The sequence below is a fragment of the Cebus imitator genome, unplaced genomic scaffold (genome assembly GCF_001604975.1).
Source record: "Cebus imitator isolate Cc_AM_T3 unplaced genomic scaffold, Cebus_imitator-1.0 Scaffold147, whole genome shotgun sequence".
NCBI lineage: Eukaryota > Metazoa > Chordata > Mammalia > Primates > Cebidae > Cebus > Cebus imitator.
Window position 1 is genome coordinate 4619313 of NW_016107462.1, and position 25956 is coordinate 4645268.

At 39.3% G+C, this 25956-nt stretch overlaps 1 protein-coding gene across 14 annotated transcripts in view; it reads right to left on the bottom strand.

Moving 5' to 3' along the window:
• The window catches only part of FOXP1 (forkhead box P1), a 349307-nt gene that overhangs the window by 46568 nt on the left and 276783 nt on the right, over window positions 1-25956 (bottom strand). For all 14 annotated transcript variants that reach the window (XM_017542802.2, XM_017542805.2, XM_017542803.2 and 11 more), the window contains one exon: window positions 6618-6722. In XM_017542802.2, the coding sequence (XP_017398291.1) occupies window positions 6618-6722 (105 nt within the window). The remainder of the gene's footprint in view (window positions 1-6617; window positions 6723-25956) is intronic.

Below are 25956 nucleotides of genomic sequence, written 5' to 3' on the forward strand. Positions count from 1 at the left end.
TCAGAAAGGTTAAAAAAGACACGTTAAAAGGGGGAAAAAAAAAATTTTGGTGACACCCTATTTTAATTTTTCTAAAACTAATAAAAAATGCATGATCAGTAAAAAAGTCAAATTCATAAAAATATACAGCTCATTTTGCAAGACTCAAAGACTTGTCACCTCAGATCTGATGGGGAAAATTTTCATCCCCATCTCCTTGAGATTTAAACTGTGAGGCTGGAATTTGATTTGCATGCATCCACAATTATAGACGGCTATTCCCTCTACATGGCTGAAGTCTCCTGCACTAACTAGAGGTAATTTCACTGCCGAACATTCAGGCGTGCAAGCCGAGAGCCACAAATGGGTTTCAAACAATTTATGATATCCGGCCTCCTTCGACATGTATTAGCATATACCTGGTTTCTTTAACATACACTTTGTTTTTCCAAAACCACAAACATAGTTGCTGGAATTTCATGTGGAAGTGCTTAAGGGGCTGAAAGTTAACACCTTTGTGATCCGTGCTGCCTCATGGTGGCTGTTAAACAAAAGCCTCTTTGTCGAGGCTTTCTTGAAATGTTTTCTTAACATGTTCCAAGTAGTTTTAGGCAGGGAACTAAAGTAAACAAGATGTTACCATGATAAAAACACTTGTGAAAACATTACAGAGCACACTTAGTAGTTTCTTTTACATAAAACTCTTCACAGTTTTGAAAAGCAAAATTCACAGAAAAAAAAAATTTAAAAAGCAAATTAACAATGAAATGTCCTCTACTGTCTGCAGCCTTCGACCTTTTGGAAAGGGTCAAAGTTCCATCTCTGGGCATTTTCTTCAACATTTTTCTATCTCTCTGTCTATTAGAGCACGTATACAGTTTGTTTTGGCTTTCATAAATTACATACATCTGACTAAAGAGCAAGGGAATTTTTGTTTTGTTTTGCATGGAGTTTTTCTCTGTGAGAAATCACCGAAAGAAAAGAAATTCTTTTCAAATAGTATACTAAGCAAGGATATAAATGATACTTTTAGTAGATGTTATACAAGTGGTCGCCTAAAAGAAAAATGGAGAAATGAAAACATTTTCCGTCAAGCACACAAGAGTACCTGGTGTTTGTGAAACTATGGGCCTGCCTCTGACTTTACATTCTAAGTTCAAAACAGGGAAATGTGGTCAGGATTTAGCCTTCAAATCTATTCCTCATTCTGCCAATGCATTGTGTGAGCATTTAAAAAAGGAGGCGGGGAGGAGAAAGGGAAGAATTACAAATCCACATTTTTACTAGTAAAGATTTTATCTTTCATCTGGTTTGAAAAGAACAAAAACAAAAGGACTCAAGTGAGGAGAGGAAGGAAGAACGCCGAGGAGCTTCACCTCTGTGGATGACACGGGACTTATTTTTGTTTTTCTGTTATCGGAGGATTCCAAGCAATGCAGGGCTAGGCAATTTCATTAGAGTTAGCACGAGCACCTGCTGCTATCAGTTAGCGCTAACAAATGCAACACTCACATGATAACTCATGGTTGATAGATTAAAAAAAAAAAATCAACACTAGAACTGCAAGTTGTTTTCAGAAGAAACAGAGAAATAAATGCGTACAATAGGCAGGGTATCTGCTGATTCTGATAAAGTGTCCCTCTGTTGGCGGTGAGGGAAAGACAACAGCCTGGTTATTTGTACAGTATTTATCTTTGAAATCAAGGGCCCTGTGGTATACCTCACCTTGGGAACAAACGCTGCAGAATGATCACAGAAAAGTGTCAAATCTCCGGTTTTGATTTACCAACAGTTATGGTATCTCTTCCTCAGGAGGGAGAAAAATAGGCTTCAGGTTTAGACCTGTGAGTCCCCCCTCCCCCCAGGCCCTGTTCTATGAACCCCTCTCTGTTAACAGTAGCACGGTATTGACAGATGAGATTTTTATCCTGGAGAACCAAGCTTGGCCTCTGTAACAGTTACAGCTTATTAATCTGGAGCTGAGGAAGACCAGACAGCTGTTACCTGGCAAAGTTACTTCCTCTCCCCAAGCATGAACACTAGAAACTGGGTGGAAGAACCCAAGATCTAGGAAGTATGAAAATCATGGTTGGTCAATGAAGTCATGGGGCATGACACACATGGGTATTTCCCCCCAGATATGACTAACTCGAGGGTTCTATAAATCCAAGCTAACATAAACCTGGATAGCTATGTCCGGAGCCACAAAAGCGTTCCTCAGCTAAAGACATGTTGGTGACACCAAAAATGTTCCAGCAAACTGTTGTCCAAGGGACACAGCCATACTTGTTCCTTACACATGATCAATGGCTGCTTTTGCACCACAATGGCAGAGCAGAGTCGAGTTGCTGTCACAGAGACTGTATGGCCTGCAATGCTGAAAATATTTATGCCTACCCCTTTATGGAAAAAATGTGCCATGCCCTCCCCTCTGTGTGGGACTTTTCACCAGAGGTTTATGATTAAAATGTTCTATTACAGAACAATTTCTTTGGATATATCCATGCTTTGTATAGTCACAACTCCTTTTCCTAGGTAGAGGGTCAGAAATTTTGGGATATTTAAGATTACCCATCCTAAAAAATAAATATATCTAAGTATATTAAGAAGTTCTAATGCTTTTAAAGAATGCCTAGTGTGGACTAGGCAGTTTATATGACGTACCTTTTCTTCATTCATTCATTTATTTATCTTTTAGAGACAGGGTCTTGCTGTGTCACCCAAGCTGCAGCACCCTGGCATGATCATAGCTCACTGCGGTCTCAAGTGAGCCTGCCACCTTAGCTTACCAAGTAGCTAAGACTATGGGCACACGCCACCATGCCCAGCTATTTTATTTTTTTTATTTTTGTAGAGACAGGGTCTTGCTATGTTGACCAGGCTGCTCTCAAACTCTTGGCCTCAAGAAATCCTCCCACCTTAGCATCCCAGTGCATTCAGGGGTGAGCCATTGTGGTTTGCTCGGTGCAGTGTTTATTCCTAACAACCCTAAAAACCGGTTACCATCCCAAATCACACGTGCGGATACTGAGGCGCAGATGATACATGGCTAGTTCAAAGAATATCTTAACAATGTCTTCACTACCCCATCAGCCTTTCTCCAAAACTTTCTTTATATCCACTGCCAAGGAGAAAGCAAACAGTTAATAAAAAGTACTGCCCCTAACCAGGCAGTATCATGCAGCAATTAAGAGTAAGTCTTCTCAAGCTAAACTGCCTGGGTTTGGACCTTGGCTCCATCTCTTATTAGCTGTGTGACCTTGGGTACATCACTTAGCCTCTCTGGGCTTTAGTTTCCTTAACGGTATGCTGGGAATAGTACTACAATATTAGCATAAGCTGGTTGTGAGGATTAAATGAGTTAATATACGTGAAGCACTTTGGGATTATGCCTGTTTTAAGGTTCAGTGCCATTTAATAATAAACTATTACTAGGGAGGGAATAGAAAACAGGTGAAAAAAAACTCTATGAAGTAGCACTGAAATCAAGGTCAAAGCAATGCTACCTTTTATTGAGTAAGAATACTAAGGAGAATCCAAGCAACACTGCTATCAATTTGCCTAACCAATAAGAAATCCTTTCTAAAAAGAGAGGGATAATTGAAGAGAAGCGTAGACTAGAAAGCTTTTGGTCCACTGAAACAACTGAAGATGTTTTCAGGATCTACGAATCCAGCAATCTGAGAAAAGTACTTGATGCATCACACTCTGATGACAATGACCCCCCAATGACATCATTCAAAGAAGCCAGGTGGTTTTTATTTGAACCACAAGAAGTTTGCTAGCTTGTTTCAGTTCAGTTCAATGGAAAACAAAGTTGGTTTCATCAAAGCCAATTTGATTTCCCTTTAGACTGAAGTGGGAGATGTGAATCTACAAGAAGACTAATTTATTTTCCACTGTGCTCGGCAAGATCCTGATACCTGAAGACAACTCTGAATTTCCAAGAGTTAAAACCACATTGTAGAGGAAAACTGAAATCCTGGATTTGTCATATACAACCAGTCAATGTGTAACTTGGGAACGCATCTAGGGGGGTTTCTTCTTATTCAGCATTTGCTCTCTCTTTGTTACTTTATAATATTCATTTTTATATTCCTGAACCAACTCTCATCTCCAGTCCCCATGTGGCTCACGTGGGGTGAACATCTCCCTCTGTTCTAGAGCCGGCGTGTGATGCAAGCCTGGGCAGGTCATTGGCTGAAAGCTAGAATACATAAGTCAATCTGGGTCAATGACAGTCTGCTCAGAACTTTTTCTGGAACTACAGGGAAAGAGGTGCACTGTGGGATTGATAAATCTGTCCTCTTCAGTTCCACTTGGAAAGGGCTCCCAAATGAAGGCAACACAGAAAAACAGAGCTAACGGACAATCAATACTCCAACGACCTTGGTTAAGTATCAGGATCCAGCCACGCTTGAAGCCAGCTGTACCATTGGACTTCCTAGCTACAGGGGCCAATTATCCCCCACTTGTTTATTTTTTTCACTTAAGCCAATTTAAGTTGGGTTTCTATAACTTACAAACAAAAGTCATCTTACAAATATAAGTCAATAAGTAAGTATCAGGAAATAACTAAGCAACAGTTGCAGGTTGATAGTGGGCATTCCAATTCCACTGAGCAAACAGGAACTGAGAACATGTTGTGTCATGTGCAAAACCATTAATAAATAATTGATAGGTGGTTTCCTATACAAGTGCCAGACTCCTAATATCTTTAGAAGAGAAATGGACTTTCATACAGGAATTGAGCCTAGGCCCCAATTCTAATGATCTTTATTTTCTTTAATACTGAAATCATTCTCTCTCCTTTTTGGGATATATATATATATATATATATATATATATATATATAATCGGTAGATATATATATATAAAATCTCCTAATAATATAACCTAATTATCAGCTCACATAATAAATGAACCTATAATTTGAGGATTTTTTTAGGGTAGAAATACTTTAGCCATTAAAAAAAATTTTTAAATGAGTCTAGAAACTGTCGTTTCCCTTTCTGACTCTAAAACTGATACATGGCCCTGAGCTAGCAATTATATAGTTCTAGAGACTTTATGACAATAAATCATATTTACAGGTGTTTATTTATCAGCCATTCTACGGATGGAGAAAATCAGTACCAAGATATTTATCAAACCTAGCACTGATATAAAAGTAAAAAATCAGAAATTTACAAGTGGCTTCTGCCAAGTTCTTTTTCTCATTATATAAATATGATTAGGCAAATGATGAGGAAAGAACAAAACAAAAATTCTATAGTGAGTGATTTCTAAACAAAACAAAGCCCAATATCACTAATCTGAATAATAATAATTGTAAAGGGTTGTTGCTTAATTTAAAAGCATTGCTGCTTTTAAATTAATTGTAAAGGATTGTTGATATTTAGAAGCAATTCTGGACATCTCTTTTAAAATATCTGTAAGTACTTAAGTTTTCAACGATCACATAATGCTTTCGTATAATACTGAGGCAAGGAAGCTATAAAATAGATTCACAGGCTTCCATTCATTAATCAAAAAATTATATTCACCAAAACTGCTTGCAGGTAACACTGGATATCTCTCTAAGGATGGCTTTATTACCATATTTGTATCCAGGCCCATAAAGATAGATACAGAGATTGTTCTAACAATATAAAGACCACACAAAGCTGGAGACCTGCACATAAATCAGCTCACCCCTGTTTCCCTGGGGCTTGAATGAGAGAGAAAAGCTAGAAGGAAATGGTCCCCAACACCCAATCTGTAAACCATCACATGCCCAGATGTACACATGGGCATATATGTTATAGTTACACATGTGCATATGTTTGATTATCAAATGATGTCTATAATATCATGGAACATTATATTCAATACATAGGTTAATGATTCAATGATATTATGAATATATTTATATGATACAAAAATGCAGGGCAGTTTGGTCTAATTTCTTTTTTAACTTACAAGTTAACACAAGTAAGGAATAGCATAGAAGCATTTCACTTCATCTATGAGATTAACGTATTTCCTTACAGAGATGCTGTATTGGTGTTATAGGTTCAAATTAAAGTTAGTCCACTCTCCCTGTAAGGACAAGAATCTGAACTAAAGTTAATACCAATATAGGAAGTTAAGAATCAAATTGGTAGCTTTTCTCGGCATCCACTTTCTACATTTATAAAGTCAATGGTATAACAAAGAATGGGCCCAATCACCAAGATGCAATTGGCTAGTAATTGACACCAATTTTATAAAAATATAAAATTATTTTTATATTTTTGTAAGATATAAAAATGTGCATGTTATTGATTTATGTAAGGACATGAATAAAAGTAAAAGCTAAATAACTGCAAGTTTAATACTGGGATCATTTTTTTTTTAAATGCTTGTCACTCTGAAAAATGGGTAAACATAGGCTCTTACTGAGACTTATGCCTTTAGATCTAAGTCTTTTTCCCATTGTAGTACAACCCTCAATAGATTTTTTAACTATTCCTATGACAGTGCACTGGACCTTATGATTTAGAGTCCACTTGCAAAAGGGTGAAGAGAAACTCTTCATCAAAAAGGCATTTTATGAGCAAAAGCATTCGTGGGAGGTGATGGCATGTAAAAGAAGAAAAAAATAAAATCATTCTTACTTTAGAAATGATTGGAAATCTTCGCACACTGCTTCACAGCCTGGCCACTTGCACACACCATGTCCATAGAGAGGATGGCTATGGGGGTGCTCCTCATGGGACAAACTGAAAGAAAGCACACAGAAGACCAGAAAATGAATTTGCTGCCAAGAACCATTCCACCAGACGAGGATATAAAAGGTAGGAGGAGCCCACATGGCCAAATGTGGACAAGACAAATCTGTGATTTCCCCCATCCCATGTAATTGACTAATTCTGCATTGTTTGCTAAAAGCAAGAGTTAAAGTGTACCTAAATATGTTTAGTCAAATGTTAGAAATATACATCTATGTATGAAAAAGTGTTTGACGGGCTTTTGTTAGATGCAAAGCTCTTTACTCAGACTGCGAAGGAGTCTTTAAAAAGCTAGAACTTACTTCATCTACATAATGAAAATTATAAAATCTGTACTTGATTTTGAGATTCTCATGCTATATCTACAAGGAATATCATCCATTTTTTTCTTCTTTCCTTCCCCTTGAAACTGCTTTCATATAATCACATATTTTTCCCAAGTTAATTTTATCCAGCAGAGTACAATTAAATAATTTAGAATAATACCAAAATAATTTAGAAAGATAAATATATCCAAGCAGATGATTAGCTCAAAAAAAAGCTAATAATGGCAAAGAAGATTATACTCCTAAAATTCCTAACACCAAAAGTGAGAGAAAATTTGGCATGAACATGAAGGGGTTAATCCTCCAGTGGGGTTCCAATCAATACGTAATGATTTGGCCACACGGATCCAAGTCATGGGATGCTTTGATCCATACCATGTGGTGCTTGGGGAAGAGTATCTGTTGCACTCGCCGATGAACCATATTCGCAAATATTTTCTCTATTATATTTCTGCAACCAGACTTCTTTCAGACAAATTATTTTTACAGTTGTTTCCATAACCTTACATTCCACCAAACAGAAATGTAAAACTAACACTGAGAGTTCTGTTTCGTACTCAAGTGCATACCCTTCTCAAGAAGGGCTATTTTACAACTTACTCAACTGCCTCTGCCTGACTTTGAACTTCAAGCACAGTCAACGATGACCACACACACACACACACACACACGCACACACACACAGGTCTGTATTTCATTTCATAACGCCATCAGGATGTATATTCATGTATTTTATCAATTCACATTCATAGATCATATGTACACAAATGCCACTTGTCCAATCCACAATAAGTGTATTATGAACACAAACTAAACGGCATAAAAAGCAAACACACAGACACACAGAACTACACCTGATCAACGATCATAAAGGCTTCCTGTGACTTTTGAATGATTTTGCTGGGAATCTCATATAATTTAAAGATAATGACAAGCTATTTTGCCCTAACACAGAAAATAGGTCTTAAAACAAAAAATAAACAAACGAAAGATAGAAAAATAACTTGTAAAAATACAGAAAAGTGCCCCTCATACAAGAAAGGATTAAAGCAAGGGAACTCAAGTAGCTATAGTGATATTTATAAAGCCAAACAATAAAAGGGTATTGTCTAAGCAGTTAAGAAGGTAAAACTGCATTTGGGCTCAAGGAAAGAATTACTACCTTTTTGTGTTCATCTTTAGCTCTATGAATGAATAAAATCAGTATTATGCAAAAATAGAATTTTAAAAACTTGCTAACAGTATTAGCAAGAATACTTCAACAGTAGAATTTTCAGATATTCTAAGAGGGAAGAAAATCACATAAAAAGAAAACTTCTCATCCACAGCTTAAAAAGAAAAGAAAAAATCCCAAACTTAGTAATTATTTTCTTTAGCAATTTTATTAAGATGATTTAAACTATTCTTAGAACTTTAAAGGAGTAACATACAGTTGTTGTAGAAAACTTGGAAAATCCTGAAAAAAAAAAAAAAAAAAAAAAAAAAAAAAAAACAAAAAAAAAAAAAAAAAAAACAAACAAACAACAAAAAAAACTACCTTCAAATACATACTTGATAAGGTAAGATATGAATATTTTCATCATTCTTTTAGATATAACATAATTTTTTAAATACTTTCTCATGTTCTCAACTGATCTTCGAGAACCTAATTTACTGATGGGTAATAACAGTTCATCGCATACCATCTTAACTCTAGTTATATGGCAAAATTTATTCAGCATCCTTCTATTTTGGACACTAAGTTTCTCTACATGTTTGTTATATTTGCAAATAATGTAAGAAACAAAATTTACCAGGTTAAACATCCCAATATATAAAACTGACTGCTACCGGAAGATACATTCAGAGAAATAGATCACTCAATTAATGAGTACTTAAATTTAAAATTAACTGTGAATATTCTATCAAGTTGCTCTTGAAAAACGCTACATGCTGAGTGCATTCTTAACCAGTATATATATTTTGTGTGATTTTTTTCTATTTGGAAACCAGGAGCCTGAACTAGTTAGGATGAAAAATATTACTAGTTAACAACTGTAAGTGGTTAAATGGCTGTGCTTCTTGGGTTACACCAACAATAATAATATGAGAGAAAATAATAATATGCATTCACTAGCAGGATTTTGGACTCAAAATGTGTAGGATTTAACACCATGTTTTCTGTTCCCTATCCTGTTTTTGGTTAACTTACTTGTGAAGGATCCAAGATCTGAATAAAAACTATCCACATCTAAGAATTTACTTTCAGTTCAACTTGTTATCATTGCTTCAAAGTAAGGACAGATAATGACTCACTAGGGCCTTAGAAGGCAACCAGTTGTGCCTGAAGTCTAAAGAAACTCAAACTCTTCACACACGGGTACACATTTATACATTCAGAAGACTGCTTGTGAATTTGTTTTCGTTAAACCAATTTCTTTATTATGAAACGATTACATGCTCTTATTTTCACAAGTTCACATATTAAACTGCTGTGGCTACCAAGGAAGTGCACCCCCACACCCCAACCTAGGCATCATTTACCATTCTGGTTTATATTACATTTCTCTTCTAATGTACTATTATTTTCAAAATGGAAACTTACTGTACACACTGTTGTCATTTGCTTTTAATATTTAATATATAACTGGATACTTTGAATACACAATTGTCTGAAATGAAGTGTCTGGCTTTGGAAGGAGAGAGAACAGGCTGGCAGAGGTGCTTTTGACAGCATCTCTTTGGAAAGATACATAAGAAACTGGAACAACTCTTGCCTCTGGGGAGGGATACAGCGAGTAGGAGTAGCAGGTAACAGGGAAACTCAGTTTTCAGCATACTTTTTGTATCTTTTGAAGTTTTAATTCTGAGCGTTGTAGGAACTGTTACTGTGCAATTGTTCATTTTGTGTACGTATATGTGTGTATGCATATATGTATGTGGCAAAAAAAAGAATCAAGTGCTATGCAGGACTTGATTTCCAGTCTGCCGTGTGCTTTAACAGTGGCACGGGGAATACCACACACCCGGCTGCATGTGTGGCTGCGGCTCGCTTCTAGCCTTGCACTCATTCTGCATGAAGCGTCACTGGGCAACACCAGCTGCACCTCTGAATGGGAGCTTTTCTGTTTTCTCAAAAAAGTGGAACAAGCATTTATATTCTTACTCCCTTTTGGGTCGTGCCAAAAAGGACAAGAAGGGAAATAAAAATGAGGAAAATAATGTTTTTATCTTGAGTTAATTTAGAGCTACATTTTTTACAGGATGAAACCTGGTAGGGAAAGGATGATCTGGGAATCTGATGGTAAAATAAAGCAACGAGCCTAATAATTTAAATAAATTGTTCAAGGGTAGACTCACCAATGTGTAAAGTATCATTTCTGAAAAGCTGCCAGGGTCAGTGATGAAAAAAGATACATTTTGTTTTTACGGGATTTAAACATGTTTGTCCCAAAATTAAACTCTTAAAACTTCAGGGTTAGTTGTTTAGCAAGGTGTATTTTACTGCAAACTCCCAGGCTGAAAATTCCTAGGGGCAGGGATCACTTATTCATCTCCATATACTCAGAACCTCCAACAGAACATGGGTCTGAGGCTGGGCATGGTGGCTCATGCCTGTAATCCCAGCACTTTGGGAGGCCGAAGCGGGTGGATCATTTAAGGTCAGGAGTTTGAGACAAGCCTGGCCAACATGGTGAAACATCATCTCTACTAAAAAATACAAAAAATAGTTGGGCGTGGTGGTGGACACCTGTAATCCCCAGCTACTTGGGAGGCTAAGACAGGAAAATCACTTGAACCCGGGAGGCAGAGGTTGCAGTGGGCTGGATTGTACCACTGTATTCCAGCCTGCGTGACAGAGTGAGATATGGTCTTAAAAAAGAAAAAGATTTAAAAAAAAAAAAAAGAACATGGGCTTGATAAATGTTAGGTGAATTTATGAATGAACAGACAGTAAATATATTGTTCGATTTCATTTCTGTGTGGATATACACTCAATTGGTGTTTGCCTTTTCAAAAAAAAAATCTTGTAGGTAAAGACCAGAATTATGCAAAGTGTAAGAAACTATCGCTATGACACTTTCTATTATTTAATTTTATTCTGAATATATAAAACACAGATAGTATGCATTTGAGAAAAGCCAGTTAATTTAAATTTTTCTTGATAATCCTTGATATGTAAAAATTAAATATAATTTTAACACAAAAATAGTGATAGCACTTCAGATTAGAAAGAACCAACTTGCCATGAAAAGTATAATTACATATAAATATGTAATAATTCCTGACATTACATGGTACCGAATATACTATATATTCAGGAGGATATAAGGATGTCATTTTTTTTTTTTTTTTTGAGACGGAGTTTCACTCTTGTTGCCCAGACTAGAGTGCAATGGCACCACCTCAGCTCACTGCAACCTCTGTCTCCCCAGTTCAAGCGATTCTCCTGCCTCAGCCTCTCGAGTAGCTAGGATTACAGGCATGGGCCACCATGCCTAATTCTTGTATTTTTAGTAGAGACAGGGTTTCCTTACACTGGTCAGGCTGGTCTCAAACTCCCAACCTCAGGTGATCTGCCCACCTCAGCCTCCCAAAGTGCTGGGATTACAGGCGTGAGCTACTGCACCTGGCCAATGGTGTCACTTTCAATGACAGTTAAGTAGGATATTTTGTCCTAATTATTTTTTCTCCATCAAAATATACTACCCAAAGTCTTCAACACTGGTTTTAGTTTTTGAGACAATTTTATATAATGGTTAGGGTTCCTTATGGTGACTTCATGGTTACTTTCCGAAGGTCACACTTAACCAAAGCTTTCTGAAACTGGTGTTATTAAATTCACCTGCTAAACAAGGACAACTTCTCAACTCTGCTGTCTGCAGTCTTTCTTTAGTTATCCTTACACTGTCAGTCCTGTAATCCACATTTCCCCTGTGGTAACTAAGAGGGAGGAATCTCTGAAGGAGATGAGAAGAGTGACCATGCTATCTACCAAGCCATTTCCTGCCAACTGAAATGCCAGCCTTCCCTTCACCTGAAAGCAGATTCCCAGCTTTTCCTGTGCATTGACCCAAATTCTCATGTCTGTCTTTTATGTCTTCGCTTCATTTTTCTTCCCTTTTCCAAATTTGCCTCTGTTTTCCTCCTCTCCAAACTTCTGATTCATCTGTAGCAAAAGGCTACATACATCTGTGACCATTAGGGCTTATGCCTCCCTGCACACACTAAAAAAAAAAAGGAATCTTGGCTGGCACCAGTGTGGTGGTGCATGCCTATAATCCCAGCTACCCAGGAGGCAGGAGGATCACTGGAACCTTGGGGGCAAAGGCCACAGTGAGCCGAGATTCCACCACTGCACTACAGCCGGGGCGACAGAGCAAGATTGTCTCCAAAAAAAGATCTTGCCCAAATTATAAACTGTATTTTATTTCACCGGCATGTTATTTGATAAATTAAATTATAGAAGACTATGTTGGTTGTTCTCCAGTCACTCAAAATTGCAGAAATACATTTTTCAAGTTTTACTGAGTTACAGTTTCATATATCATAGAATTCACTCATTTTAAGTGTATAATTCAATGGTTTTGAATATATTCACGAAGTTGTATAACCATCATCACCAACTAATTTTGGAACATTTTTATCATCCCTCAAAAGAAATCCTGTACCCATTAGCAGTCATTCCCATTTCCTCCCAACTCCCAGCCCCTGCCAAAAACTAGTCTTTCTGTCTCCAGAGGTGTGTCTATTTTGGACATTTCACATAAAGGGAATCATACAACATGTATTCTTTTGTGCCTGGCTTCTTTCACTTCCCATAACGCCTTGGAGGCTCACTGGTTCACTGTAGCATTTATTAATACTTATTCTCTTTTGTAGCTGAATAGTATTCCATTGTACATCCATAGCACATTTATCCATGCATCTGTTGATGGACATTTGGGCTATTTCCACATTTTGGCTATTGTCAGTAATGCCGCTATGAACATGTACATACAGGTACTCTATCTGCTTTCAATTTTACGGGATATCTTAGGAGTTGAATTATTGGGTCCTATGGTGACACTATGGCTGACATTGGGAGGAACTTTGAGACCACTTTCCAAAGCATTTTATATGCTCACCAGCACTGTGTGAGGGTTCTAATTTATCCATATCCTTGCCAACACTTGTTATGTATCTTTATTCTAGCCATCCTCACGGCTAGAAAATAGCACCTTATTGTGCTTTTGATTGAATCTCCCTAATGATTAACGAGGCTGCACACATTTTCACGTGCTTACTGCCACGTGTGCGTATCTTCCACAGAAAAATGTCTATTCAAAGTCTTTGCCTATTTTTTAATTGGGTTGTCTTTTTGCAAATATTTACTCCTATTTCGTGGGCTGTCTTTTTACTTTTTTATGGTGTGCTTTAGGGCATAAACATTTGAATTCCGATGAGGTCCAATTTATATAGTTTTTCTTTGGTTCCTTCTGTTTCGGTGTTACATCGCTGAAACCACTGCCTAACACAGGTAACAAAGATTTACTTCTAAGTTTGCTTCCAAGAGCTTTATAGTTTTAGCTTTCACATTGAAGCCTAGGGTCTGTTTTACGTTAATTTTTGTATATGATAGGATTCAGGGGTCCAACTTCATTTTTTTGAATGTTGTCTCAGCACCATTTGATGAAAACACTACTCGATCCCCAATGAATGGTTTGATACTTTTGTCAAAATTCAACTGAACATAAATTTAAGTGTTGGGATTTTTTAAATTTCATTTTTCTTAGATTTCTCTTTTCCCAACATACTGCCTATGTTTTCAAAAGAATTTATAGTTAAAATTATATAACAACTTTTGAAATTACATTAAGCTATAAAATAACTTTTGAGGTTTGACGAGTAGGGGGAGAAACAGGTTTTCAATAAAAATAAAACCACAGCAGCTGAACTTTTTGAAGAATTAAGTGCCTAGGAGCAACTTTGTTTCCCAGATCCTGTTGATTCTTTGTGTACTGAAAAACTTTTGCATGAGGTGTTATGTGGCTCTCTCTGCTTAACATGTAAATAAAGTATAACTGTTCCTTTTACTGAGGGCCAGCGCTATTTCTATATAGGAAGGGTTGGGGGTGCAGTGTCCGAAGGCCTCATTTGTCATTACAGCTCTGCTTGTAACCAGGAAGCCTGCAAGTCCTTTCACTGCTCTGCCCTCCAATTCTCTCATTTGAAAACTGAAGAGAATCACACAAGAGCTCCTCCCAGTGGTAAAACCTCCACCAAACTTCCACCAAGGATACGCAGATGGCGTAGGGAATAGGCACCAATGGCACATGCTGGTACTGACAAGATGAGTAAGAAGTAGGTGCTGAACAGATATCCATTAAAGGAGTGAATGAAGCCTTCCAGGAAGGAGTAACGGTGTCTTTATTACAGCTGTGGAGCAGGGGGCTGGTTGCTACTCCCCTCTCACTCATCCCTGACCCACTGCAAATACACACACCAAAGAGCATGATATATCCCCTCTCCCACCCCCTTTGACTGTTCTGCCTCCCTCCCTTCCCCACTGGCCACCTTCTTGGTTCCCACCATTTAGGCTCTTTCATCCATCCAGCCAACATTTATGGAAGTCCAGCCCTGAGGTAGGCACCCAGCATACTCATCATCAGTAAAGCCATTTTGTTGACAAAAGACTTCCACGTCTCTCTCTCTGTCTGTTACCCTTCCAAATTATTTGGTCTCATGTCCACATGCACATCTGTATGTCTGCCTAACAACACTGCAGGCCACAGAATCCTCTTCCTTCAGGTCTATCCCAGCCTGTGTTTTTTGTTTGGACTTCTTATTCCTAGTCGAAACATTACATTAAATCAGACACCTTGGGTTTCTAGAAAGCTTTCTCTTCATACACTGTTTTAGGCCTGTCTACTAAAGAGTGTCTCAGGCTACACTTAGGCTACAATGGCATGTGTCAATGGAAGCCATTACTACTTTAAAGCTTTTACATTTATTTGCTGATTCTTCAATGACAAGTTATACAAAATGATCCTTTCTCTTTTCTCTCTCTTCACTTTTCAGTTCTTATCACATTTCCCTGCCTGCGACTTCGCTATCATGTCTTACTTTCAATGAGATTGTACTATCATATCACATACTTCTTAGGTTTGAAGGTGGAAATATGAATTTGATCTGAGAATATTCTAGTGATGAAGTCACATCTGAAAATATAGTCAGACTTCTGATTTGAAATCACTAAATGTGCAAAAACTAACTGCTATCAAGTACTTGTGAAATATTTGATCATTAACTCAAATGAAACATGCTCAGACACACAAAATGATACCAAACTAGATGAGCTGGCCTTGAAGCTTGATCGCAACGACCTTTTCCTAAGAACAGCAAGGTAGACTGATGATCTCAAAGAGAGGATTCCTTAAATACTTAGCACCATTTTCCACTTGACCGTTTATTCCTCTGGCGCTTTTTTTTATACTATTGTGTATCTCCTCAAAATCAGCTGGAAGTCCAATCACAGTCTCCTGCAGCAAACAGAACGACAGGTCGTTTCCTCACATTCCATACTGTAGCATCGGGGGAAAAGGTCTATACCTGCCCAAAGAAGAGCAGATGAGACGTGGGAACAGGAGAAACGACGGTGCAAGCGCTGCATGCGTTTCCCTGGCAGCTTTGTAAAAATGACCTTTCTCCTTCAACTGCCACTGAAAACACTTTTGAGAAGCAGATGGGCTTCTTATTTCCCACCCAAGAGTTGGGAGACAAGACACTGCATTTCTAGCACACTGCCTTCATTTTCGCTTCTCACTCACTGCAGAAAACCACCACCCTACATGTTTATTAATCAGTTTGTCCAAAAGTAAGTTGACAATGGGTTCTGTAATCCTCCCACAAAGAGAAGGGTGTCTCATTAAAGCCTATTAAAGGGCCTACCCTCGAGTGAATAAGGATGGAGTTCTCTACAAACTGCAACAAATGTACACGCTTCTCTCTCCTTCTCTCTCATGCAGGGAATCCTTGACTCTCCTTCCCCAGAACGCTCATCATCTCAATTTTCTGCTGCTTTTCAAATCATGTTTAATTAGAGGATTTCACATTCCCTTGTGATATGATATTCATGAGTAAAACTTGCAATTGGAGTGACTGCGAATTAGTCTATTAAGTGCCAGATTTGTGCTTTTAAACAATGATGGAGATTATTGTTATTATCTGCTCTCAATATTGTGCTCCGAGATGTGAGGACTACCTTAACTAACTTTACATCTGAAATACAAGCTATTTAACCATTTATGTCCAGAGTTGGTTTTTTTTTACTCCCCTTCTTTCTTGATTTGCAAATGATGCTGGAAGAAATACAGCATTGTCTTTCTATAGCCGTCCTCAGGGCATGGCCCATTTGTGGTGTGCTGGGTGGGTTTGTGTGGTATACCCTTACTTTCATAGTTCTGAACTTACATGCATCTGCATTGGAAAAAGGTTTCACGAGTACCTCAGAAACATGATCTCAGTAGTTACTTTTTACACAACTTATTTAACTGACACAATTTATGAACAATATTAAGCAGACAGTAGTAATAAGCATATGCAGATATGCCAAAAATTGAGAATGGCAGGAGAAAGACTCAAAGAACGTTGACTGGGCCCAAAGCGACTGTGAGAACTGCATCTGGGGAAAAGGGCACAGAACTTTCCTTTTTCATTGCTATTCCTAGAGTAGTGCTTCTCAAACTTTATTATAGCTACAAATCAGACTGGGTGGTTCTGGGTGGTGCGGTGGGGCACAAGTATACATGCAGAAGAAGCCCCCAGAGCTGCTGGGCCATGGACCATAAATTGAGTACCAAGGATCTTGGGTGTTCTCTGCTCTGATCTGACCTAAAAATGTCTGTGCTCAAAGAAACAGTCACAAGGATGCCCTCTCTATAAAGTGTGGGTTGAAAAGCAAGGTGGACGAACAAAGATAAATATGGAAAGGGGAAGCACTGGGCAACCTCACCAAGTAATAGTTGCAAACTCACAGAAATGCTTGCTGGCCTGAAGTTATTTAAACATTAATGCAAGGCTGTATTTCCTTTGTTTTCTGAAACATAACAAAACAGGTAAGGCTGAAGGAAGTTAGCACAGGGAAAAGGTCACTTTCTGTTTCTGTTTAACAAACACGAATTTCACATTAGCACAGATCTGTTGGCTGATATGTTTGCCAGATATTACACTGCTCAAGAACATCCCAGAGTAAACTACTGATTCAATGAGTTTGACATCATCTCAAAACTTCACAGTCCTCAAACTCCAGGTCTGCTTTAAGTATCTTCTAAGCCTGGTTCATATCCCTGAGGATATATGTGAGGAAAAGCAGTCACAAATCCACTTTTGAGGAAGGTTAAATGACAGACTTGAATTTTTCGAGAAAATCAGGGTATACCATGAAGGCAGGGTTTCCATGCACTTGGCACAGTACCATATTGTCAAGGTCCCTTCCCTCTGAAAAATGAAGAAAACCTATCAAAACATCCCAACTTGTGATATGCACACTCTCAATGGGGTCCACACAATGTCAAGTGGAACAAGAAATCATACTTTGAAGATCTGCAGATATATCTTAATTTGTAACAGACCAAAACATATCTAGCGTCTCCAACTTCTGGTTTCACGGACATCATTTCTTAGAATGAGGCTCATTTTATGTAAGAAATGACTTGACTTAAAGAAAATAATACAAAAAATAACATAAGCAGATAGGACCAACCTCACGACAATGAAGCACATATTCAAACAACTCAAGTTTGGAAAAGCACAAGCTCATAGAGTAGCCCTTGAGGATCCAGTCTGTAGCTGGACTAACTCTGCAGGTTGACATTGACTCAGGAGCAACTCACTGAAATAATTTGAATGTTCACTGGGGACGGAAGAGCCTCAGGGTCATTCTGGACTTACGGGTCAAAGACCCGTAAAGGCCCCAGCAGCACAGTGCAGTGTGTCTGATGCTTTTGGGACTAGAGCTTCTTTCTTCAGATTTAAGGGCCTCTCATTTGTAAGCTGTCTATGTTACTAGCAATTGGCTGCTTTACCAATGGCAAGAAACTGAGGCTATGTGCCATGAAAGGTAGTAAGTCTGGCAGTTATTTTCATCACCAACCATGTCACCAATCTCCCTTGCCTCCTCCATTTTCGCCACACTGGGCAAAAGGTGCCATCTTGATTCCCAGATGCCAGGAGTAGGTGGCACAGCAGGAGAACGGAGCAGAGGATCAGAGGTGTGGTAGCTGAGGCTGGTTGGTGTGTTTGGATCACAATGCAGTCGCAAACACAGAGCAGGTGATGACAAGCACAAAATGCCTGTATTTGCAAGGTGATGAGTGAAGGAATAAATAAAGGAAAAGAACAAGAAGAGGCAGAGGTCCAGCTTTTGTTTCTGACACCAGTAAGGGCTATGCTGAGTTTGTAACTAAGAGTTTACCACTGGCAGTATTAACACTGGGATCTTGTTAAGAAAACAGAATCCTTTCCAAAAAGGAGTATAAGCAACTGTGTCAATAAAGACATAACTAATGGGGATAACTAATCCAAAAGTTATTAACACCATTAGGCAGGCATTCTCATTATGTCAATGCAAGTGTGTTTGCAGTGGTGAGTCACAGGTTCTATGTGGAACCTTGTCCATATGTCAGAGGAACCAATGACACCCAAAAAAAAGCCAAAGAGCATAAGCAAAGTTCCAATATTAATTCTTATTTTGTTCCCCTCCCCAGTACACTATGGAAGTCAGTACAAGATTTCTAAGAGTTACATCAGACTCCAAAAGTAGAAGAACCATACACAAGGAGCAGACCAGAAAGTGCGAGATGAAGGGAGGGACAAGTTAGCCAAAGATACAAAATGGTTCAAAACGATCAGGCGCTTGCTTGTATGTTTCCATAGAATTACTCCCTAATTATGTTCCTTTCTCTATAGTACAAGATGCCTCATTATCATTCAGTGGGGTAAACTTTTCTCCACCTTTAATTCAGAAGATTTTATTTTAAACACCTACTTTGTGAGAATCCTGTTGGGTTCTCACATCAGTCTCCAAAATTGGGATGCATATGACCTACTGAGTCATGTTAAGATGTCTTTATATACATATTAATATCACAACTTGGAAATGTATATACACATTTCTCACCCTCTTTGCCACTAGTTTTTATAACCTAAGTAATATATTAGGAGTGCGTATATAATTCATAAATATATTTAGTAGAGGTATGTATTCAACGTTTTTATACTGATGGGGTGAAAAATCAAGTTTGGTGGTCACTGGCATTGATTGCACCTACAAATAAGTCCTCATCCTCAGAAAGAGTTCTACCCAGTTCTCCAGTTGGGGAGAGAGTGATAACTGAACAGACAGCTGGAACATAAATATTGTTAACATTTGATCTGGGCCTTAACATATCAGTAGGAGCTCAGGTGATGAAAGGAAGAGAATGAGAGCAGAGAACTGAAGCACAAACACAAAAAAAATCTAAGATAAAACCAAAGCACTTACAAATGAGATTAAGGGCAAATTTTAAAAAAATTTTTTGCTGCATAAAATAGCTTACATTGTGCCAGTCTTGAGAATTTTTCCCTCCGAAATGTTGAGTCTTGGCACTGAAACCTGGATTTTCCTAATGGTAATCAAGATCACTTCTCCGTCACTTTGAACTTAGTAGAATGCCACACCATAAGGATAGCAGGTGGAGATGTTGTAGGGCAGTGGTTCTCAGAGTATGATCCCAGGGAACTTGTAAAAGATGCAAATCTGGGGGCCCCACCCCAATTTACTGAATCAAAAACGTGAAGGGTGGGGCCCAGCAGCCTGTACTTTAGCCATTCCTCCAGGGGATTCTGAGGCAAGCTAAAGACTGAGATGTAACCGTAGCAGGAACTTCGACTGGCTCCTGCTTCGGAGCATCTACAGGGACTGACAACAGCTAACCAGGTTCTCTTGCAGCAGCGGTCCCCAACCTTTCGGCACCAGGGACCGGTTTCATGGAAGACAATTTCTCCAGGAACCACGGAGCAGGGAATGGCTTCGGGATGATTCAAGCACATAATATTTATCATGCATTTATTTCTATTACATTATAATATATAATGAAATAATTATACAATTCACCATACTGTACAATCAGTCGGGAGCCCTGAGCTTATTTTCCTGCAATTATAGACAGTCCTGTCTGGGCATGATGGGAGACAATGACAGATCATCAGGCATTAGATTCTCATAAGGAGTATGCAACCTAGATCGCTAGCGTGTACAGTTCCCAACAGGGTTCACGCTACTGTGAAAACCCAATGCCTCCACTGATCTGATAGAAGGTGAAGCTCAGATGCTACTGTGAGCGAGGCGGAATGGCTGTAAATATAGATGAAACTTCACTCGCTCACCTGCCTCACCTCCTACCATGTGCCCGGACTCCTAGCAGAACATAGACCAGCACGTCTGTGAACAGGGGGTTGGGGACCCCTGTCTTACAGCACCTGTGGCCAAAGAGTGGAAAATACAGAAGTACTCTTAATGGGTCCTTGACCTTTGACACCTCATTAGTTCACTTTCCTCTGAACATTTCATGTAGTCTCTGTAATGAAGTTTAGTGCCTACTGCATGCCAGGCTAGCTGTGCTGGGTGATGGGGACGTGGCAATAGACGAGAAAAAACCTTCCCTTTGCAGAGTTCATTGTGTTAGAAAATCTCATGTGAGGCAGATGTGGGGGGAATATACACACACTATGGTGTTTCACTAGTGATCATTTTTATTTTTTATTTTTTTGAGACAGAGTCTTGCTCTGTCGCCCAGGCTAGAGTTCAGTGGTAGGATCTTGGATGACTGCAACCTCTACCTCCCAGGGTCAAGTGATTCTCATGCCTCAGCCTCCTGAGTAGCTGGAATTATAGGCATGCACCATCATGCTTGGCTAATTTTTGTATTTTTTGTAGAGACAGGGTCTCACTATATTGCCTATGATGGTCTCAAACTCCTGGCATCAAGTGATCCAGCTGCCTCAGCCTTCCAAAGTGCTGGGATTATAGGCATCAGCATCATACATGGCCCATTTTTATTTTTAACAAATCATGCCCTGTGTTACATTTTGTATATGCTTCTATCACCACAGTTATTAATAATATACTGAGTTGCAAGTGTCTATTTCCATGTTTGTTTCTCTGCTTAGCTGCTTTTCTCCTGGAGGGAAAGAGCTACATTGCGGTCATCTTTTAATACCCAGAAAGCTATAGAGTTAGTATATAATATACGCTCAATAAATGTGGTCTGAATGAATAAATAGCTTTAATAATAATTAACAATAACAGTTACTATTCATTGAGCACCTACTATGTTTCTGCAACTGAAACATATATTAACTCATTTAGTCCTCACAATTTGATCTAAGGACGAGGTAAGGGCTGGTAGCATACCCAATTCAGAGGTGAACACTGAGGCGCACCAAGCTTAAGTAACTTAAGTGAGCAGCCTGCATTCTTCACTCCAGACTCTGGAGGCCACATTCCATTAACCACCACCAAACAAAAGGCTTCCCTGACATGAAACTGGGTATGGTCCATAATGCAGCTAAACATCCTCTATGTCTGCCTCTGCCTCAGGGCTTTTGCTTCTGCTGTGCCCTTAGATTGGAGGGGATCTTCCCTTCCTTATTCACATTTGTTCCAGGGTCACCTACAGGCTTTGCCAGACCAGCTTACCCCAACAGTAACCTCGGCCCCACAAACAACACTCAGTCCCTTTCCTACTTTTTCTTTTTCCAGAAGTTCACCATTCTTTTTAAATTTTACTTCATTTTTTTGAGACAGAGTCTCACTCTGTTGCCTAGGCTGGAGTGCAGTGGCGTGATCTCAGCTCACTGCAACCTCCACCTCCCGGGTTTAAGTGATTCTCCTGCCTCAGCCTCCCAAGTAGCTAGGATTACAGCCATGTGCCACCACACCAGGCTAATTTTTTGTGTTTTTAGTAGAGACGGTGTTTCACCATGTTAGCCAGGATGGTCTTGAACTGTGGACCTCGTGATCAGCCAGCTTGGGCCTCCCAAAGTGTTGGGACTACAGGCATGAGCCATCATGCCAGGCCAACCATTCTTTTCTTATGCAAATGATTTGTTAGTTCTATTTCTCTTCTACTGCAGTGTCAGCTCCCTAAGGACAGACTGTGGAGCTCACAACTACATCCCCACATTAGGACCACACCTGGCCCACGGTTAGAGCTTGCTAAGTTTGGTTGAATGGATACACTTTGGAAGTGTCCTGTGACTTCTGTCCCACTTAGGAACATATTTTTTCTTAAACTTTGGACAACTTCCCATTTATCCTTGTTGGTTTTTTATTTCTGTCTGTACAGACCTCTAATTTATTCAAACGCCACTGGATTATTCCAGTTCTTGGTGTCAATTTTTTTCTAATTAAAGTAAACTGCCATTTTTCTCTCACACTGATCTTTAACACGAGACATCTTGTTCTTGTCATAAATCTGACTCATATGGAAAAATGTAAGTTGAATATAGGGGCTCATATGTACCACAATGTTTCTGTCAATATTTCAGACATGAAAGTAGAGTCACAGACATAAATGTCTGCCTGATTCTCAGGTCTATGGTCATGATTTCACTGGAGTATTCACTTTTCGAATGTATAGCCTGGAATTCCGCAGACTGCTAAAATGACTCCTTTGAAAGCAAATACCACATCATTTGCACAAACACTTCAGGTTTCTCTTTCCTTCTGTTATAATACATCTTCAAAAACTCAACATTCACAGCCGAGATGTAAAATACACAATACACAAAAGCTCCTTCAAAGACATACCTCAAAGTACTTTAAAAAAAGCAATAGAGAGAGAGAGAGATCAGCCTGCCATTAGACTGACTTCCTTGAAGACTATAAAAGGAATGAAATCTGAAGGTCATAAAAAGTCTGTCTATTTGTTTAGGGAAGTCTTACAGGTAGTATAAATATCATCAGCTACAGTTGCTATGGGGTCTGTTTGTTTACCAAACAAGAACACAAATAGTTACACAAAAGCAGAACAAGGCTTGGGTATATAAATGGAGAAGGCTTTTTGCCTCCTGGTAAATTTTCCAAAGTGCCTTTTTAAAAAAGTCCCTACATTTCTCCCTATTCACTGGGAAATCTCTGTTTTCTTGATTTTTTCTTTGCACTTCTCACACCTCCAGCCAATGTTTTACTCTCAGATTTCTGAGGCTGATAATGATTTTCTTTTCTCTTTCCCTTCTTTCACTTTAAGACTTAGAAACCAAAAATATTAGGCCAACAATCCAAACTGAACAATCAAAATAGTTTTCAAAAAAAAAAATGAAAAAAAAAAAAAAGGTGAAGAAGAAAGAGAACAAAACCCACCAATTTCTAGATGGATCCTAGTACAAGCAGGCAGTCCTTATGTTAATACACACCCACCCACCCAGAAAGGTCCATGTGGATGTGTGTTTTTAACTGACTTTCTATGAACTAAGTGTGTTTCGTACACCAGAATTGAACCTGCTGAGTTAACCACGTGCTTCAAAAAATAATGGAGGAGAAAAGGAAAGCCAGCAAGGCTATTCTCACGTCTCTTTTTAGTTGAGAGAGTGCACGTGAGTGTGTGTGCGTCATAACTCAGATCTACAATACAACAAACTGCACAACAGAGGCTGCCTGAGTGGAGGCCTGTTCTTCACACTACATTGACCGCAGTACCCGCCCGGCGCAGCCCCGACGCCTTCCTGTGAATGGGACAGATTGCCATATGGACGAAGACACTGAACAAGCTGTACAACTCTTGGCGACATGTGCCCGGGGGGATTGTCCCATATTAACACCACCTGGGCTGTGGCAATTGTGCTCTGTCTGTGCAGTGGCACTGAGGAGCCCAACAGGATGTTATTTTAGAGTACACACAAAAAGGAAAATTACAGTTAAGAGAATTCTCTGGCTAGCGTATCTGTTGCTCAATTCCCGAAATAGTTTCCCAAAGGAACGGTTATCTTCTTTATTCACACAGGCAGAAGTGACAAGCTGGAACACATATTAACAATTTCCCTTTGTGAGCTTCCACTATTGTTTTAATGAGGAGAATATAGTTTATAATATACTTAGGCTTTGACTGATTACAAAGGGGTGTGGAATAAAGAACTTAAGGAATGCTGTACATATGTAATACACTCATTTGCATTGCCCCAGTGAGCCAGTCGGCAGAGTGGTAGGTAGCTCCTTCAGACAGACCTATGGAGCCATGCTATGGGGTAACACTGGTGCGAACATAGCAACAAAATACAATAACAGTGCAAAAAAGCATCTTTGCAAATACTGAAAAAGAACAACATGACATCCGCTCAAGTCTCCAGCACAGGTCCCGGCTCCGGTATTGGCTTAAGAGTGTAAGACCCCCAGCTGTCGTTTATATAAGAATAGGATTTTTCCAAGCCACTTTTCCTTTCAAAGGGAAGGCCCTTGGCTTCCCTTTACACTTTTGGATGGTTTCAGTATCCATCAAAGAAGGTCTTCTGTCTAATTTAAGTGGTAAAGGTGTGCATTTCAACAACAACCTTTTATAGGTAAAAGAGTAAAACCTAGTACCATGGACAATACCATCAGAGTTCCTGAAAGGCTGGTTCTCCTCCTCCTGCTGCCACAGGCTTTCCCTCACATCCTTGGTATGGAATGAATATTAAGGAAAGCTAAGGGACATTTGGGAGGTGGGGGCACAGGCCTTTCCAGTTAAGCACAAATACTTGGAAAATGCCTGGGTGCCAACAAAGGAATATGGCAGAGAACCTGTATAAGCAGCACGGCTCATCAAAAAAGAATGTCTACCTTACAAGGTGAAAGAAATGGGGGGAGGGGTTCCAAAGATGGTTTTGGGTGGGAAATCTGGCACATGAGAGTTAAAATCGCCTATGGTTAATGTTCATACTACGCAACATTCCAATAAAAAAAATTGAAATCAGACAAATTTAAGAGTAACTCAGAAAATGAACATCATTCTCCAGACCAATGATGTCATTTTATTGGAAAGCATTCATCATTCAAACACAATAAATAGAAAGAGATTTATAGAGTCTAATGATGCTGTGTTATGGTAAAAGGCACTTTATTGAGGTAAGGCACAACAGCTGTTAGAGAATAATGGCTGAGGTTTTTTCTTTTAATCACCCTGCAAAGTGAACAGTCCAAAAAAAAAAAAAAACAACAACCATAAACCCTTCCCTTATGGCATGCCAATACTCTAAAGATTTTCTCCTGGTGACCTCCCTGCACATGTGAATGACAGGCAGTGATACAGCACCATGCCACGCTGCCCTGAGAGAATCCTTGCTCCCACTTCTAATTCCCAAAAGCGATTGGTTTTAAGTGATGAGACACCTAGATCACAGTTCTTCAAAGCATGATGGCTGCCAAACGCCAAGCAGCATGTTTGGGGTACAAAATACTGATTCGCCCCAGGGTGCTTCCATCTGACCTCAGCAGGAACGTTTTTTGCCCAAAGTAAGTTACCTCCCCAGCAGACAGACATGGGACAGATGATGTTGCCAAGAGTCTGCTTTGGAGCAAAAGCAAGCACCTGTATCTTAGGCCTCTGCACATGGTCACACCCGCTCCTCCTTCTGGTCCCCTACACCTGACAAGACATGCCCAGCATGCTCTTTCTACTCTCCACTGCGCATCACCAGTTTCTAGTCTCCTGACATCTCTCCTGGCAAAAAGATGGGGTGGGGCAAAGGGGACTGGAGACAGGGAATTTCCTGGGGGCTTCTTCTAAATTACTGCTGAACAGGTAGATCTGGCCCCAAGCTACAACCAGTGGAGGCTACCACCTGGACTTGATCCAGCGCTTAACCCACTCTCAAGTCTAATTCTCATCCAAACCCTGAGCTGTAGTTAAGGGGGTCTAGGGAGC